The sequence below is a fragment of the Oryctolagus cuniculus genome, chromosome 17 (assembly GCF_964237555.1).
Source record: "Oryctolagus cuniculus chromosome 17, mOryCun1.1, whole genome shotgun sequence".
In the NCBI taxonomy this organism is placed as follows: domain Eukaryota; kingdom Metazoa; phylum Chordata; class Mammalia; order Lagomorpha; family Leporidae; genus Oryctolagus; species Oryctolagus cuniculus.
In genome coordinates this window covers 33,634,186-33,649,033 of record NC_091448.1, presented here as the reverse complement: position 1 = coordinate 33,649,033, position 14,848 = coordinate 33,634,186, and the positions used below count along the sequence as shown (strand labels likewise).

Here is a 14,848-nt window from a genome sequence, read left to right as displayed (position 1 = left end):
GCAGGGCCCAAGGACTTGGGCCATCCTCCACTGCCCTCCCGGGCCACAGCAGAGAGCTGGACTGGAAGAGGAGCCACCGGGACTAGAACCCGGCGCCCATATGGGATGCCGGCGCCGCAGGCGCAGGATTAACCAAGTGAGCCACGGCGTCGGTCCTGATCAGGATTTTTTAATTAAAACAAATTTTAGTTAACACACAAAAATGGCCCAGCCTCAGGGGTACAATGCGGCACTGCAGTACATGTATGAGCAGACACTGCGTGCTGACTAAATGAGGGCAATCAACATCCCTGTCTCCCCCAGCACCATCCCATGCTGGGAGGCGGCTTCGAGCTTCTCTCCTGCAGCCATTCATGAAGTAGCTTGCCGATCACTGGGAGCTGAGGCCCCCCTGGTGCTGTAGAACACCAGGATACGAGCTTCCCTCTAACTGTATTTTGGTGTCCATAATCCAACCTACATCTGTCACCTCTCCCTCCACCCTTCCCAGACTGTAGAACTCTAGAATCATTATTCTACACTCAGACTTTGTTTTTTAGCTCTCACATGTGAGGGAGAACATGTGCTATTTGTTTTTCTATGTCTGACTTCTCTTAACATAATGTCCTCCTGTTCCATACACAGCCACAAATGATAGGCTAGCAATCTTTTTTTTGTGACTGAATCATATTCCACTGTGTCTACATGCTACATTTTCTTTATCCATTCGGCTGATGGGCATCAAGGTTGTGCATATCTTGGCTGTTGGTAATAGTGCAGCAATACGGGTGGGCCTTCATGTTGTGTAATAAAAATGAAAATAAAAATAGAGCATAATAAAAATAGGAAGAGATTTTGACTTTTATTCTTTATAATCCAAACTTTTGATTCTCAAAAAGATGTCAGAATATGAGTACAGAATATCAGGGTACAAACTCCTTCCAGAATCTGATAAATGTTATGAACACTTCCCAGAAGTCAGAATTCTAGGGAAGGGGTTCATGGACCCATTGAATCCTATTCATGAATCTCAATTTTAAGAATTCTGATTTATGGAAATCAGTAAACAAAGAGAAAACATAAAGACCCAGTTAACCTTTAAAAACATAGTACTAAGTATGGTTAGTTACACCAATAGCTTATATTTCTACACCATGCAGTACAGTAACTAGTTTACATGTAATTATGTCAGACTGACTTTCCTAGGTGGTTAGGCTTCAAAAGGCTGGAATCCTAATGCTTTTATCACTAACTAGAGTGAAGCCTTAGTGAATTCTTAAGCCCTTGGCCTTCACTAACTTCATCTGTTAAATGGGAATAAGGGGCCGGTGCTGTGGCATAGCGGGTAAAGCAGTTACCTGCAGTGCCAGCATCCCGCTTGGGCACTGGTTCTAGTCCCGGCTGTTCCACTTCTGATCCAGCTCTCTACTGTGGCCTGGGATAGCAGTAGAAGATGGCCCAAGTCCTTGGGCCCCTGCACCCGCGTAGGAGACCTGGAAGAAGCTCCTGGCTCTGGGCTTCAGATCAGCAGCTCCAGCCATTGCGGCCAACTGGGCAGTGAACCAGTGGATGGAAGACCTCTCTGTCTCTCTGCCTCTCCTTTTCTCTGTGTGTAACTCTGACTTTCAAGTAAATAAATAAATCTTTTAAAAAAATAAATGGGGATAAAAATGGACTTAGGGTTTCCATGAGGATTGGGAACAATGCCAACAAAGTTCCCAGGCTAAATTAGCTCCTACCTAAATGGTGCTATTTATGGAGAGTCCTTGGCAAGGCACAAACAGCAGCTATGGCACCCCAGGTGTTCAAGGCCATGCAATCAAACTGATTCCTGAATTCAGGGGACAACTGCTAACCCTGTTGGGGAAGTAGCAGATGTTAAAGGGAGCCAGCTGAGGTTAGGGCATGTCCTGAATGTCACTCTGTGGGCTTCTCAGAGGGCCAGGGCAGCACAGCAGTTAGTTTAATAATCTGGAACTAACACACAGGGGAGGAACCTGTGCCATGACTACATCTCTTCTTTCCTGCTGCTGTCTTCCTTGTTTTAACTGTTGGCCCTCCCTGTTTTTTCCTTCTCTGGCCCAGAGAATACCAACACAACGACTAATAAGTAGGACACCCGCACCCCCCCTCCCCCGCCCCTTGAAGAATGTGCGTTCGTGTCTGGGGAGTGCCACCACCTTCCCTGATTCCTTTGGGATTAATGGGTGCATTCTTTCAGTCTCCTCCGCCCGTTTTTCTTGCGTTCAGCGGAAGACAGTACGGCACAGTGGGAAAACAGGTCTAGTCTCATCACCCTGCATTTACGCCAAGTGGGCTGACGGCTGTGCCTGGCCCCTCATTTGTACAGCGCCTTAAGTCCCGCCTCAGGAGTGAGTGATCCTCGTTCGCACAAATGGTAAAGCGGACATTCGCAGGCTCCTGCACTGCCCGCTCTGGGGCGCTAGGGGGCGACGCCGCGGCGGGAAGGGCGGGTTGCGTGCGTAGCGTCTCCGCCCCAGCGTCTGCGTTGCCAGGGGAACTGGGGGCGGTGTGCTTTCCGGCGCAGTCGTTGCGCGTCGCAGATATCATGGCGGAGACCGTCTGGAGTACTGACACCGGGGAAGCAGTGTATCGCTCCCGGGACCCTGTGCGCAACCTGCGCCTCCGGTAGTCGCGCCGCCCCAGCCCGGGGTGCTATGCTTTTATGCCCTTCGAGCCTGAACTTGTCGTTCTTCTGAGGCCCCCACTTGCGCTTACAATCCCGATCTTCCTCCCTGGTCTCTCTACATCGCTCTGCATTCCCCAGATCTTCTGTACGTAGGGCTTCCAAGCTCGCCTTCCACACCCAGCCAGGTCGTTTCAAGGCCTGTCGCTCTCCGATTCCTCAAGCCCTGGCTCCGCAGTAGTCCTCTCACCCTCTCTTCCCCGTAGGGCCCACGCCCCACCCGGCGCCTGCCCTGTGTTTTGTATTTCCCATGCTTGCTCTGCGTTGTGTGTGTTGTAACGCGTATTCGAGCTTCTGTTTTCTTCACAGAGTCCACCTGCAAAGAATCACCTCAGGCAGCTTTCTTCATTACCAGCCTGCGGCCCAGCCTCGGAAGGACCTCATAGACTTGGCCACCTTCAGGCCTCATCCCACTGCCAGTGGGTGTCACGGTGGAGTCGCAGCCCCCTGGGGACCTGGGCGAGGGAGGGCCTGGGGGGTAGAGGTTCCCGTTAGGACAGAAGAGACCCAGGCCTGTGGTGTTCAGAGAAAGCTGCACCTTTTTTTTTTTTTTTTTTTTTTAAGTATTTTTATTTCTTTGAAAGACAGAGTTACAAAGAGAGGTAGAGACAGAGAGAGGTCTTCCATCTGCTGGTTCACTTCCCAAATGACCACAATGGCCAGAGCTGAGCTGATCCAAAGCCAGGAGCCAGGAACTTCTTCCAGGTCTCCCATGCGGGTGCAGAGGCCCAAGGACTTGGGCCATCTTCTACTGCTTTCCCAGGCCATAGCAGAGAGCTGTGATTGGAAGAGGAGCAGCCGGGACACGAACCGGCACCCATTTGGGATGCCGGCACTGCAGGCTGGGGCTTTAACCCACTGTGCCACAGCGCCGGCCCCAACTGCACCTTTCTTACCTAGGAGAAATGGAAGGCAAAGAGATTGTGTTGCTTGCCTAAGGTCACATAGTTGGAGCCTGCACTTGAACCAAGGTGGTGTTAACTACTTCATCGTGTTATTTGTGGAAATTGAATAAGATACGATTCCTGCTATCAAGATACTGAGGCAAATTGTGGTCCAGTATAGTGGCAAAAGACAGATAGCGTATATCTGATGTTATAAATGGGCCTGGCAACCGTACCATTTATGGCTTTTTGTTCGTTTGTCTAAGAAAGATATGCTCAAACTCTACATATGCATGTAAATACTTTTAAAAACAATTTTACGATTGAAGACTGCTTGCAGACTGTGCGTTTGAACACCCACAGTGTTCTTGTGGTTCTCCTTATCTGGGAAGCCATAGGTGTGAGGAACAGAGGCTGGTGCTTGTATTGGGCCATTAGTGTTTCTGCCTTTTGTTTCTCTGCACTCAGAAGTATTCCTCTGTGAAATGGGGGTTTTGAAGCTGTGTCTCTGAAAAAGATACTCACCCCTGGAGTGTGTTAGATCTGGTTCTTTAACAAATCATTTATTTGCCTTCCCTGCCCTCTCCTGACACTTGGTCTCTGACATGATTGTGATTCTAGCTGTATGGCTTCAGGAACAATTAAAATGAAAATGCCAGGGTTCTTACCTAGCAAATGCAGGCAGCTGGCATTGAAGAAGAGCTGGCTGGTCAACCTATATCCTAGGCTCAGTTCCTGACAATGAGTTAAATTGACTACTTCCTGGAAGGCAGAACTACATTTTATTCAAATTAGAATAGTGATTAAGACTTTGTGGGTTTTAATCTTGGCTTCAACTCCTGCTAACTCCAGTGTATCCTTTGTCTACATTGAATGCTTAATAAATCACTGAACTCCTGCTGGTTTTGTGGCAAACATAAGAGTAGGGGCTTTGGTTACAATCAACCTCAGAGCAAGAAATGGTGGTGACGTAACTCTGTTGTCTTTGCAGGTGGACATCGCCCAGAGGAAGATGAAGATGAGGAGGTGGTCATTGGGTGGCAGCAGAAGCTCTTTAGCCAGGTGAGCCGGTGTCGTTCACTGCGTGGTCTCCCTCCACCTGGCTGGTTGTACATTGCCAAAGTGATTTCTGGGATGGTCGTAGCAATTTGTACCTCCCTCTGTTGTGTTTACAAGGGCAGTGTAATATAGTGACCGCCACCGCTCAGTGTTATGACCCTGGGTGAGGCACGTTTCCCCACCGTGGACCCTACGCCACCTATAACAATGCGGTTGGACTAGAGCTTCACCCCTTTGCTCTCTAACATTCTTGGGTCCCCTGCCCTCCATTGGTTTAAATCTATGAGAATTAATTATGGAGCTATGTCAGATAATATCAGCTCTCTAGGACTGATTTGGTAGTAGTTCTAGGATCAGAATTTTGAGGTATCTCGGATGTCTGTTTCCTTGTGGCGACCTCAGTTTGAAGTAGATCTGTACCAGAATGAAGCAGCCTGTCAGAGCCCTTTGGATTACCAGTACCGGCAAGAGATCCTGAAGCTGGAGCAGTCGGGGGGCAGGAAGAACCGACGAATCTTTACCTACACCGACTCTGACCGCTACACCAATTTGGAGGAGGTATTGTTCTTCCCAAGGCCCTGTAGCTTCCTTCTTTGCCTCCCCTGGCTTTTTGGCTTCACTGGGTTCTGGGTGCTAAATCGGAAGCCTGGCAAGGGAGGAGATCCATAGGCTGTCTGGAAACTGCCGTGAGCTGCTGGCAGCCAAGCTGAGGCAGAGTGGGCAGAGTGCAGGTGGTGTGGCTGCTGCTCCCGTCTCCGCCTGCTGGAGGGCCAGGAGGGGCGTGCAGCGTCTCGGAGGCCAGACTTGCAGGGTGCAAACCCACAGAAGCAACCCCTTGACTGCCTCCAGGCATCGTGGGTGGAATCTGGGACAATCTAGATAAAATTCTACAGGGACCTCAGCCACAGCTCTGAGTGTACGTGTTTGAAGAGGCTTCAGAGAGCCGCGAGGGGAATGTGGTCTCCTGCAGCTGCCTCTGCCATACCCTTGTGGACTTGTTCTGTTTTCTTCTGTCACTGCATAAGCTCTAGCTTCTCAGTGAGATCTTTCAACTCCGGGAGGGTGCAGCCTACATTCTGTGGTTTCAGTCTCTAACCCTGCAGCTCTGCAAGGGGCAGGTGTTAAATGAGTGTTTTGCAAGGTTGGAAGGCTTCTGTTAAGAGAGATGTGGGTTGGTAGCATATAATATTCAGGTTGTCTGTTTTGGCAAAGCAAATAAAAATGCAGGTAGAGCTCAGTGACCCACGTCAGGATTTTCCACAGAATGTCTGTATCCCATTTGGTGTTTTCCAGCAACCTGGTTAACTTCAACATCTACTGGGCAGACTGACCCAGCTTTTTGTTTGTAGGTGCTCAACGAATGCAGACCGACTTTAAATCAGAATAAACAGCTCATTTCTAGAATTCGGGGGGAAGGGAATGGGCATTTGGTTTAGTGATTCGGATGTCCATTCTCCATATCAGAGAGCCTGGGTTCGATACCCAAGTCGTGCTCCTGACTCCAGCTTCCTGCTGTCGTGCACCCTAAGACTCGAGTAACTGGGTTCCTGCTGCCCACGTGGGAGACCTGGATGGAATTCCTGGCTCCCAGTCCAGCCACTGTGGGTGTTTGGAGAGTGAACCAGTGGATGGGAGCTCTCCCTCCCTGTCAAATAAATAAAAAATTAAAGGAATTCTTCAATTCTAGGGCAGACCGAGACACGGCAGGAGTCCTCTCTGGATTGTTTGTGCCACACTCCCCCATTGACGCGTGTAATTGTGAGGTGGTTATACCCAGGTTCAGGCTCCTGAAGAGGTTTCACAAGGAAGATGAGCACGCAGACACTCGGGCCCCTGTGGCCCTGACCAGCTGGCTTCCACGGGGTTGCTCTCTTTCCCCAGCACTGTCAGAAGATGACCACTGCGGCCAGCGAGGTGCCGTCATTCTTGGTCGAACGAATGGCAAACGTCAGGCGGCGGCGGCAGGACAGGCGAGGGACGTGAGTGCAAGCACCCGGGGACAAAGGGTGCTGGGTGGTCCTTCCGTGCCACTGTGCACAGTGTGTCCGGTGACTCGGGCTGCCCAGTGTGCTTCCCTGGGTTCCCCTGTCAGGCTCTGCAGGGGGTGCTGGGGAAGTGACCCTTCCGACGGTGTCTCCCAGGGAGGGCGGCATCCTCAAGTCACGCATTGTCACCTGGGAGCCCTCGGAAGACTTCGTCCAGAACAACCACGTCATTAACACCCCTCTTCAGACGATGTACATCATGGCCGACCTGGGGCCCTACGGCAAGTGAGTGCAGCGGCTCACTGCCCAGCCCCCACCCGCCTCATCCCTTGTCGCGGACCATCGGCTTCCTGGCACAGTCTTCTGGCTCTCGGGAGGGAAGGGCTTTGTCTTCTTAGTAGAAGAAGCCTCGTCCTCTTCCCCGGAGCAGGCCGACGACCTGTGCCTCTTTTCCTGGAGGGGACCGGTGACTTGGTGTTGACTTCCTGGTTCCTAGGCTTGGCTATAAGAAGCATGAACACGTCCTGTGTACTCTGAAGGTGGACAGCAATGGCGTGATCACAGTGAAGCCGGACTTCACTGGCCTCAAAGGACCCTACAGGTGAGGAGAGGAAGGGAGGGGCAGTGGCAACTGGCGTTCCTGCCTTTGGCTTCTCTTCCTGCTCCTGATCCCCGACGTTCTCAGAAACTCTGCATGTGCGCCAGCTTTGCAGTCCCCAGGCAGCAGCTCATACTTTGTTCCGGTCCCTGGCACTTCGTGTGCAGCTGCACCACTTTGAAAGCCACCCCTCCAGCAGGGTGGTTGCTGACGTGAAGACGCTCCTGCACGCTGCGGAGTGTAGGGACCGGAGCAGGGCAGGTGAATGCAGCCAGCTCTCTTCCTCTGGGCTGTCGTAGGTAATAGTTGTTACGTTAGAAGTTGTCTGGGCCGGCGCCGCGGCCCACTTGGCTAATCCTCAGCCTGCGGCACTGGCACCCTGGGTTCTAGTCCCAGTCGGGGCACCAGATTCTGTCCCGGTTGCCCCTCTTCCAGGCCAGCTCTCTGCTGTGGCCTGGGAAGGCAGTGGAGGATGGCCCAAGTGCTTGGGCCCTGCACCCCATGGGAGACCAGGAGAAGCACCTGGCTCCTGGCTTCGGATCGGCACAGCACACCGGCCGTAGCGGCCACTTGGGGGGTGAACCAATGGCAAAGGAAGACCTTTCTCTCTGTCTCTCTCTCTCTCACTAACTCTGCCTGTCAAAAAAAAAAAAAAAAAAAAAAAAAAAGATGTCTGGACCAATCTCTCCACCTTTTAGGTGAGAGAACTGGGAGCCAGGGTTGTGCCTTTGGGCTGCACTGTGACTTGGAGGCCGAAATGGGCCTGAAATTCCCTCGTCTGTGGTCCTTTCTGCTTTGCCACTTGGTTTCCCTCTCCAGACTGTCATTAATGGCCGTTTCCATCATACGTGCGTCAAGTGAGACGTGTGGCCAGGGACGGCCTGTCTGGAGGGCCTCCTCTCTTACCATCAGAGTGGGTCCTTTTGTGGTTTTGACCTCACAGAATCGAGACAGAGGGGGAGAAGCAGGAGCTGTGGAAGTACACAATCGACAACGTGTCTTCCCTCGCACAGCCGGAAGAGGAGGAGCGGGAACAGCGTGTCTTCAAGGATGTAAGAGCTACTTCACTGCTGGTGCCGACGTCGGGGGGTGGGGGGTGGGCTGCGCCCTTCGTGGCCCATGTGCCCCCAGGCAGCTCTGCTGTGCTGTCACCGCGGACCCTTGGGGGCGTCCTGTGACGTAGCAGCCGTCCCAGTGGCTGTCTTTGAGCATTCCCCAGGCACTTCATATCCCATTTTTCAATGAGGGCTCACAGCAGACCAGCTGAGGTGAACACCTTTATAGTTACCATTTTTTGTAAGTGAGTAACCGAGACTGCAGAGCTAAGGATCTGCCCAAGGCCAGCGAACTTGCAAGTATGAGAGCCAGGGTTTGTCCCAGACCAGCTGGCTCCAGAGCCTCTGTCGGTGCTGGGATGCGAAGGCCTCCAGTCCTCAGTTGCCACTCCTGCTATTGCTGCTTTTCTCCTGCCCGTCCAGAACTGAACCCTGGTCTGGCTGGGGCCGCATCCTGAGGTTCGGTTTGGTGTGGTTTGGCTCCTCAGCTTTACGGCCGGCACAAGGAGTACCTGAGCAGCCTCGTGGGCACCGACTTTGAGATGGTGAGTAGCTGGGCCTCCTGCAGCTCGGTGGGCCGTGTGCGGCCGGAGCGTTCTGACTGTCAGTGAGGAATTGTGCCTCTTGGAAAGTCTCCAGGACAGAGTCTTCAGAGTAGAACGGGTGTCGCAGAAGAGCACGCGGGCCACAGTGCTTGTGCTGGTGTAGCCATGTTGGTGCACCGGAAAGGCCCTCCGCGGAGGCTTTCTCTGGGGAGGGTGGCCTGCCAGGTAGTGCATGGGCGTGGGTGACTTCCACTTTTTATTCCCTAAACTTGGGCAATTTTGAGTTTTTACTCAGTGGTAATGCATTCATGTGATACTTTAATTTCAAAAACAAATATACAGATAAAAATGTCTTCCTCAACTTTAATGTGAGTATTTTCCTGAGTTAGCTTATAGAGAAGGGAGATATTTTGACTCTTTTTTAAAGAAATTTATTTATTTATGTTGCATATTTGGAAAAGAGAAACAGAGCATGAGAGAGATTGATTGATCTTCCACCCACTGGTTCACTCTCCAAATGCTCTCAACAGCCAGGGCTGAGCGAGGCTGAAGCCAGGAGTCAGGGACTCCATTTAGGTCTCGTATGTGGGTGGTAGGGACCTACATATTTGAGCCATAACCTGCTGCTTCCCAGGGGGTGCATGAACAGGAAACTGGAATCAGAAACAGAGCTGAGATTCAAACCAGGTGCTCCCAGGTGCAAGGCTACAGGAGCCCAAGCAGTGTCTTAACTACTGTTCCAAACACCCACCCCCATTTGTCTCATAACCAAACAGCAGTTTAGGTTGATGATTCCGTGTCTGTTCTTTGCCTTCCTTCATTCCAGGAGTTCCGTCTCTAGATCTGGACCAAGGATGGGACTATCCGCTGGTGTCTCTCTCTCAAAATTTAACTTCTGTTATTTTCATATTTGCAGAAGCAACAGGTGTTCTGTGTCCAAAAGTTAGATAACACAGATGCATCAATAATTTAAAAAGAAAACCTGGCTTCCTGACCTCAGCCATTTCCTGAAGGGTGCAGAGGGTGCAGCTTCCCGTCCATCTCAGAGGGCAGCTGTTGCGTCCCTTGGCTGATTTCCCATTCTGCCTTGTCCTCCCCACTTGAATTACGTGCTACTCCCCTATGGGATGATTCTAGAAACAAAGGGAACGGATCTGCAGAGGGTGTGAGGGAGGGGAGAGAGTGCAGTAGTGACCCCCAGGGTCCAGCATCCATTGGCAGGTGTGCTGCAGACCTGTGGGCGGGGCTGCAGCCAAAGTGCTGATTCCCTGCAGATCCCCTGATCTCGCTGCTTGTCTCCACCTTAGACCGTCCCAGGTGCACTCCGGCTCTTCGTAAATGGAGAGGTGGGTAAGTGTCTTCCAGACAGAGATCTCGGACGCTTGGGTGAGTGCCGCAGTGGAGCCATGAACAGTGCTCCCTGCCTGGGGGGAGGCCTTGGCTTGTCTGCAGTGCTTGGGAAACTCAGTGCTGAGTGTCTCCTGGAAGCACACGGGGGTTCTGGCCCTCAGCACTCTTGTTCCCAGAGCACAGAGGATGTAGCCCTCGCAGGACTAGGCAGAGTGGAAGGAGAAAAAGCTCAAGTGATTTCCTGTTTTCTCCGTTAGTTTCAGCCCGAGGCTATGAGTACGACAATCTCTATGTGCACTTCTTTGTGGAGCTGCCAAGCACTAGTAAGTAATGTTCTTGCCTCTCCTTTTGTTGCCATCCTGACAATTCTGGAGACCTCCGCTCAGGCTTCCCTCCCTGCTTCTCCACTGAAACGGCCACTGATCACGGCCACGTGCCAAATCCAGCGGGGACTTCCCTGCTTTCTCTTCCCCCGCTGTCTCTGAAGCATGTGCCACTCTCTCCCATGTTGTTGGTGGCTCGTAGGCCTTCCTGTGAGTCCCGTCCCTCTGTGGACCCTCGCCAGCAGAATGCCCGAGGCTGAGCTTGGGCGGTCTGTCCCTCTTCCTAGGCCACCTCACCCGGCCTGTGGCTTAGCCACACCTGGATGTCTCAGACGCCCTGGTTTCCATCTCAGCCTCAACCTCACCCCTGAACTCCAGATCCCGTCCGGAACCCTGTCGTTTCTGCTTGCCTTCACCAAGAAGAACTCACGATTCTCCTCCTCCCTCAGCTGTGCTTTCCTGGTCTTGCCCATCTAGCAGAATGGCAGTGTCGTCCGCTCAGTTCCTGATGACAGAAACCTAGGAGATCGATTCCTCTCTTTCTCTAGCCGTCTGCAGCCACTCAGCCCATCCGCTGTCAGCTCTGTCGTCAGTCCGTCCTCTGCACCCCAAGCCACTGCCATCTCTTAACTACGCCAGTGCATTAAGTTTCTGACTTACCCTCTTGCTTCCTCTCTTGCTCATACTTGCGGTTTTTTGCTGTGTGCACTACAGCTAAACAGAGTTATTAAAATATAATCCAGTTGTATCTTTTTTGAGCGAAAACCCCAACAGTCCCCTGCCCCCCAACACTTAGAGTGAACCCCAAACTCCATACCCTGAGTGAGGCCCTGTTTGTCCCTTACAGCATTCGCCATTCTTTCTGTTCTTGAACATGCCAAGTTCATTCCTCCGAGACTCCTTCCAGCACCATTCCCTTTGTCTGAAATCCATCGTCCACATCTTTGCATGGCTGGTTCCTCAGAGCTTGGCTCTCAGCCTGTCACTCTGAGAACTCTTCTCCCACTGCCTTGTCCAAGTGAGCCCCAAGTCGCTCAGCCCCCCGTTTGGTTTTAGGGTAGCCCTTCCCACTACCTGATAGTCTCTTGTGGGCCTGATTCTTTTCTGTCTCCCTACCACCCCACCCAATGTTAGCTCCATAAGAGATAAGAATCTTTTCTGTCTGGTTACCAAGATATCCTAGAACGTAGCAGACATTAGTTTCTGGCAGAGGAATGATTGACTGTGTGTGTGAATGAGCGAATGAGAGAAGGAAAGAACTCAGTTTTTTCTCAGCTTCTTGCTCTCCTCCCAGGTGAGCTTATATACCTGGTCTTTGGCTTTCAGACTGGTCAAGCCCAGCCTTCCAGCAGCTCTCAGGAGTAACGCAGACCTGTGCTACCAAGTGCCTGGGAATGGTACGGAGGATGAGGACGGTTTCTGGGTGGGCATGAGGGTTGGAAGCAGAATTTGAAGCATTACCAGGCCAATGGCCGTGCACGCTGGGGAGGAGTCCAGAGCCAGGCCTGACTCTTCTACGGTGCTGCGGGGTGCCTGGGCTGGGGGGTGCCTGGGCTGGGGGTCTTCTCTCTGGGTGAGAATGGCAGCGGCTTTGCCCCTCAGCTTCTTGTTTCCCACCAGGGAGGATAATTTGTCTTTTTCCTTCATGAAGACGACCTTGCATGGGCCACAGGGAGCACAGATTCCAGGGGAGGCCCTGGCCACCGTGCGACCTGACCGTAAAGTGACCCTCCTCTTTTTCAGGACAAGGTGGCTTACTTCTGTTACCCATTCACATTCGAAGCCTTCTTCCTGCACGAGGATGAATCCGCTGGTGAGCAGCTCCGTGGCTGGCCCGGGCCCTGGTTCTCCTCTGCAGTGCCCCCTCTCGGGGAAGCCTCCCGTGACCCGGCTGCTTTGCTCACTTGCTCCCAGATTCTCTGCCGGAGTGGCCTGTGCTCTACTGTGAGGTCCTCTCGCTGGACTTCTGGCAGAGGTATCGTGTGGAAGGCTACGGGGCTGTGGTGCTGCCTGTCACCCCAGGTAACCTCTCGTCCCTGTGCCAGAGGCTGTGGGTCCTGGGGCAACACTAACACTTCCAAAAGGTGTGCGTGTCTCTCATAAGCAGCAGGGTCATAAGAGATGAGAAGCTTCTCCTGTGAGGAATTGCTGCCAGTCCGTTGCAGACATCTGAGCAACAGCAGAGCTAACTTCTGCAGCTGAGCAGCCTGGCCACCTCTGTTCTCTGCCCAGCGCTCTTCCGATGCAATATGGCCTTGAGGAAGAAGCTGCAGGGCGATGGGCCCTGAGTGCACACACTGAAGGGATCTGCAGTCATTCTGAAATAAAAGCACTGATCTTTTATGGAGTGCAGACCCTGAGCTAAAGGCTTCTCAGTTAATTCTTGTGGCCACTCTGTGGGGCGTAGGTCGTCATCTTTGCATTTTACTAGATGAGGGGAAAGAGGCTCTGGGAGGCTCTGAAACTTTGTCCTTGAGTGTACAGGTCACAGACGGCCCGGCCGAGATTTGCATTTCCGTCTCACTGGTTTCCACCCAGGTGCTCGTCACCACTGTGATAGCCCTCACCAGAGGCTAGGCCGTCACGAGCCCTGACATTTCTTCCTCCATCACTGCAGGTCTCAGTGGTGCAGGCCCGTGGCATTGCTAGGAGTCAGAGAGGGGCCATGTACCCTTTCGGGACCTGGCCCCACTCCCTTCTCCCTTGCACAGGCTCGTATACCCTGACTGTGTCCACATGGAGGCCAGTGGAGCTTGGCACGCTGGCTGAGCTCAGGAGGTTTTTCATCGGCGGTTCTTTGGAACTGGAGGACCTGTCTTATGTTCGGATACCAGGAACCTTCAAGGTGGCTTTTGTCTGAGGAGACCCCATGCTGGGAACTTACACTCCTGTCTCTCTGTTCTCTGGAAGGCAGAGTCTGGGTTAAGGCCCCTTGGTCATCATTGCGTCCCATTACTTAGCGCTTGCTTCCTGTGACTTCCGCTGGAAGTCATGGCCATGTTTGGAACCAGGTGGGGGATCTCTTCTGCTCTCCAGGAGATCCCTAGAAAGGAGTGCCCTTGGAGCTTTCCCACGCTCCTTGTGGAAAACGAAGGGCTCAGTAATCAGTGGGGGAGGAGTGGCAGGAGGCTGGCAAGGCTGCCTAGTCTCAGAGGAGCTCTGCAGGCTCCCTGGTCACAGTGGGGCAGCCGGTACTGGCCCTGAGCTGGTGGGATAGGGTCTCCCCGATGGAAACGGTCTTCCTGAGAATGAGAATCAGAAGGGCGGCAAGGCCAGTGTGGGGCCCCAGGTCCAGAAACCTCAGAAACCTGATGCTGTCCCATCCGTATGTCCCAGGGGGAGCGTCTGAGCCGCTTTGGATTCCGCACTGAGACCACAGGCAGTGTCACCTTCCGCTTGCACTGTCTGCAGCAGTCCAGGTGAGTGGCCCTGGCCCTGTGCCTTGGGACTCCTTATCCCTGGGTGCCGGGCAATGCCCCAACCGTGAGGTGGGCTTCCTTGCAGGGCCTTCATGGAATCAAGCTCCCTGCGGAAAAGGATGCGGAGTGTGTTGGACCGTCTGGAGGGATTCAGCCAGCAGAGCTCCATTCACAATGTGCTGGGTAGGTTGCCCTCCCCAGCTGGCCGCCCAGGGCCATGTGGGCCGTGTTCCTGCCTGTACCATGGCAGCGTCTCCTTCTCCTGCAGAGGCCTTCCGTCGAGCCCGGCGCCGCATGCAGGAGGCCCGGGAAAGCCTCCCCCAGGACCTAGTGAGCCCCTCAGGAACCATGGTCTCCTAGCCCACCGCAGCCCTGGCCCACCATGCAGGAAGACACGACGAGAGAGGGGCTGGCACAGTCAGTGATCCTGTGGCCCCGTGTGGCCCCGCTTCACATTTCAGCAGCTGCAGATGGGCTCCACAGCAAGGCAGGCTTTCTGGTCTGAGACTCATTTGGGTGAGCACACGGTCAGCCTGTTCTTGACCCAGCCTCTTGCACGGGCTCAGTGGTAGGGAACAGCAGGCAGTTCCTGCCCACAGCCTTGCAAAATGGAACCGATTTTCTTTCAAGAAACAGGAAGGAGAGACTTAAACCACTGGCCCCTCAGTCTCAGCCGCCTCTTTCCAGCACAGCCTTCTGCTATTGCTTGGGGCTTATTGAGCTGGAGATGTGACTCATTTCATAAGCGAAGGCTGAGGGCAGTGCCTAGTCCCTTCTGTTAGCTGGGCAGTGTGTTTTTATTGTGCTTTTGTGCATAAAAACTTTTTTATATTGACTGATGTTCTGTGGCTGCTTCTCTGCTCAGGTCACTGGCATGCCTGAGGGGTTCGTCTCAGTGCTGGGGCCCCTGCTGCTGTTCCCACTCTAGAGTATTCTTTGGACTC

The 14,848-nt window shown here is 53.0% G+C and overlaps 1 protein-coding gene across 3 annotated transcripts; it reads left to right on the top strand.

The window, feature by feature from the left end:
- Positions 1-2,471: 2,471 nt before the first annotated feature.
- MKS1 (MKS transition zone complex subunit 1) lies at positions 2,472-14,739 on the top strand. Of its 3 annotated transcripts, XM_002719271.5 has the most exons (18): positions 2,472-2,628; positions 2,996-3,105; positions 4,562-4,632; positions 5,032-5,187; positions 6,511-6,608; positions 6,771-6,899; positions 7,111-7,215; positions 8,156-8,264; positions 8,756-8,812; positions 10,120-10,162; positions 10,420-10,485; positions 11,812-11,882; positions 12,229-12,298; positions 12,400-12,507; positions 13,197-13,330; positions 13,822-13,904; positions 13,990-14,087; positions 14,173-14,739. In XM_002719271.5, exons 1-18 carry the CDS (start codon positions 2,549-2,551, stop codon positions 14,262-14,264), a joined length of 1,680 nt encoding a protein of 559 aa, XP_002719317.1. In that variant the 5' UTR covers positions 2,472-2,548; the 3' UTR covers positions 14,265-14,739. The 3 variants fall into 3 exon arrangements, 2 of the variants coding, with proteins under 2 accessions (XP_002719317.1, XP_017204622.1); XR_011383535.1 differs by lacking the exon at positions 13,197-13,330; XM_017349133.3 differs by lacking the exon at positions 13,822-13,904.
- Positions 14,740-14,848: the final 109 nt, after the last annotated feature.

Coding starts and splice junctions, on each gene's coding strand:
- MKS1 (XM_002719271.5), top strand. CDS start 2,549: ATGGCGGAGACCGTCTGGAGTACTGACACCGGGGAAGCAGTGTATCGC. Junction 8,265..8,755: donor AACAGCGTGTCTTCAAGGAT/GTAAGAGCTACT, acceptor TTGGCTCCTCAG/CTTTACGGCCGGCACAAGGA. Junction 14,088..14,172: donor CTCCATTCACAATGTGCTGG/GTAGGTTGCCCT, acceptor CTTCTCCTGCAG/AGGCCTTCCGTCGAGCCCGG.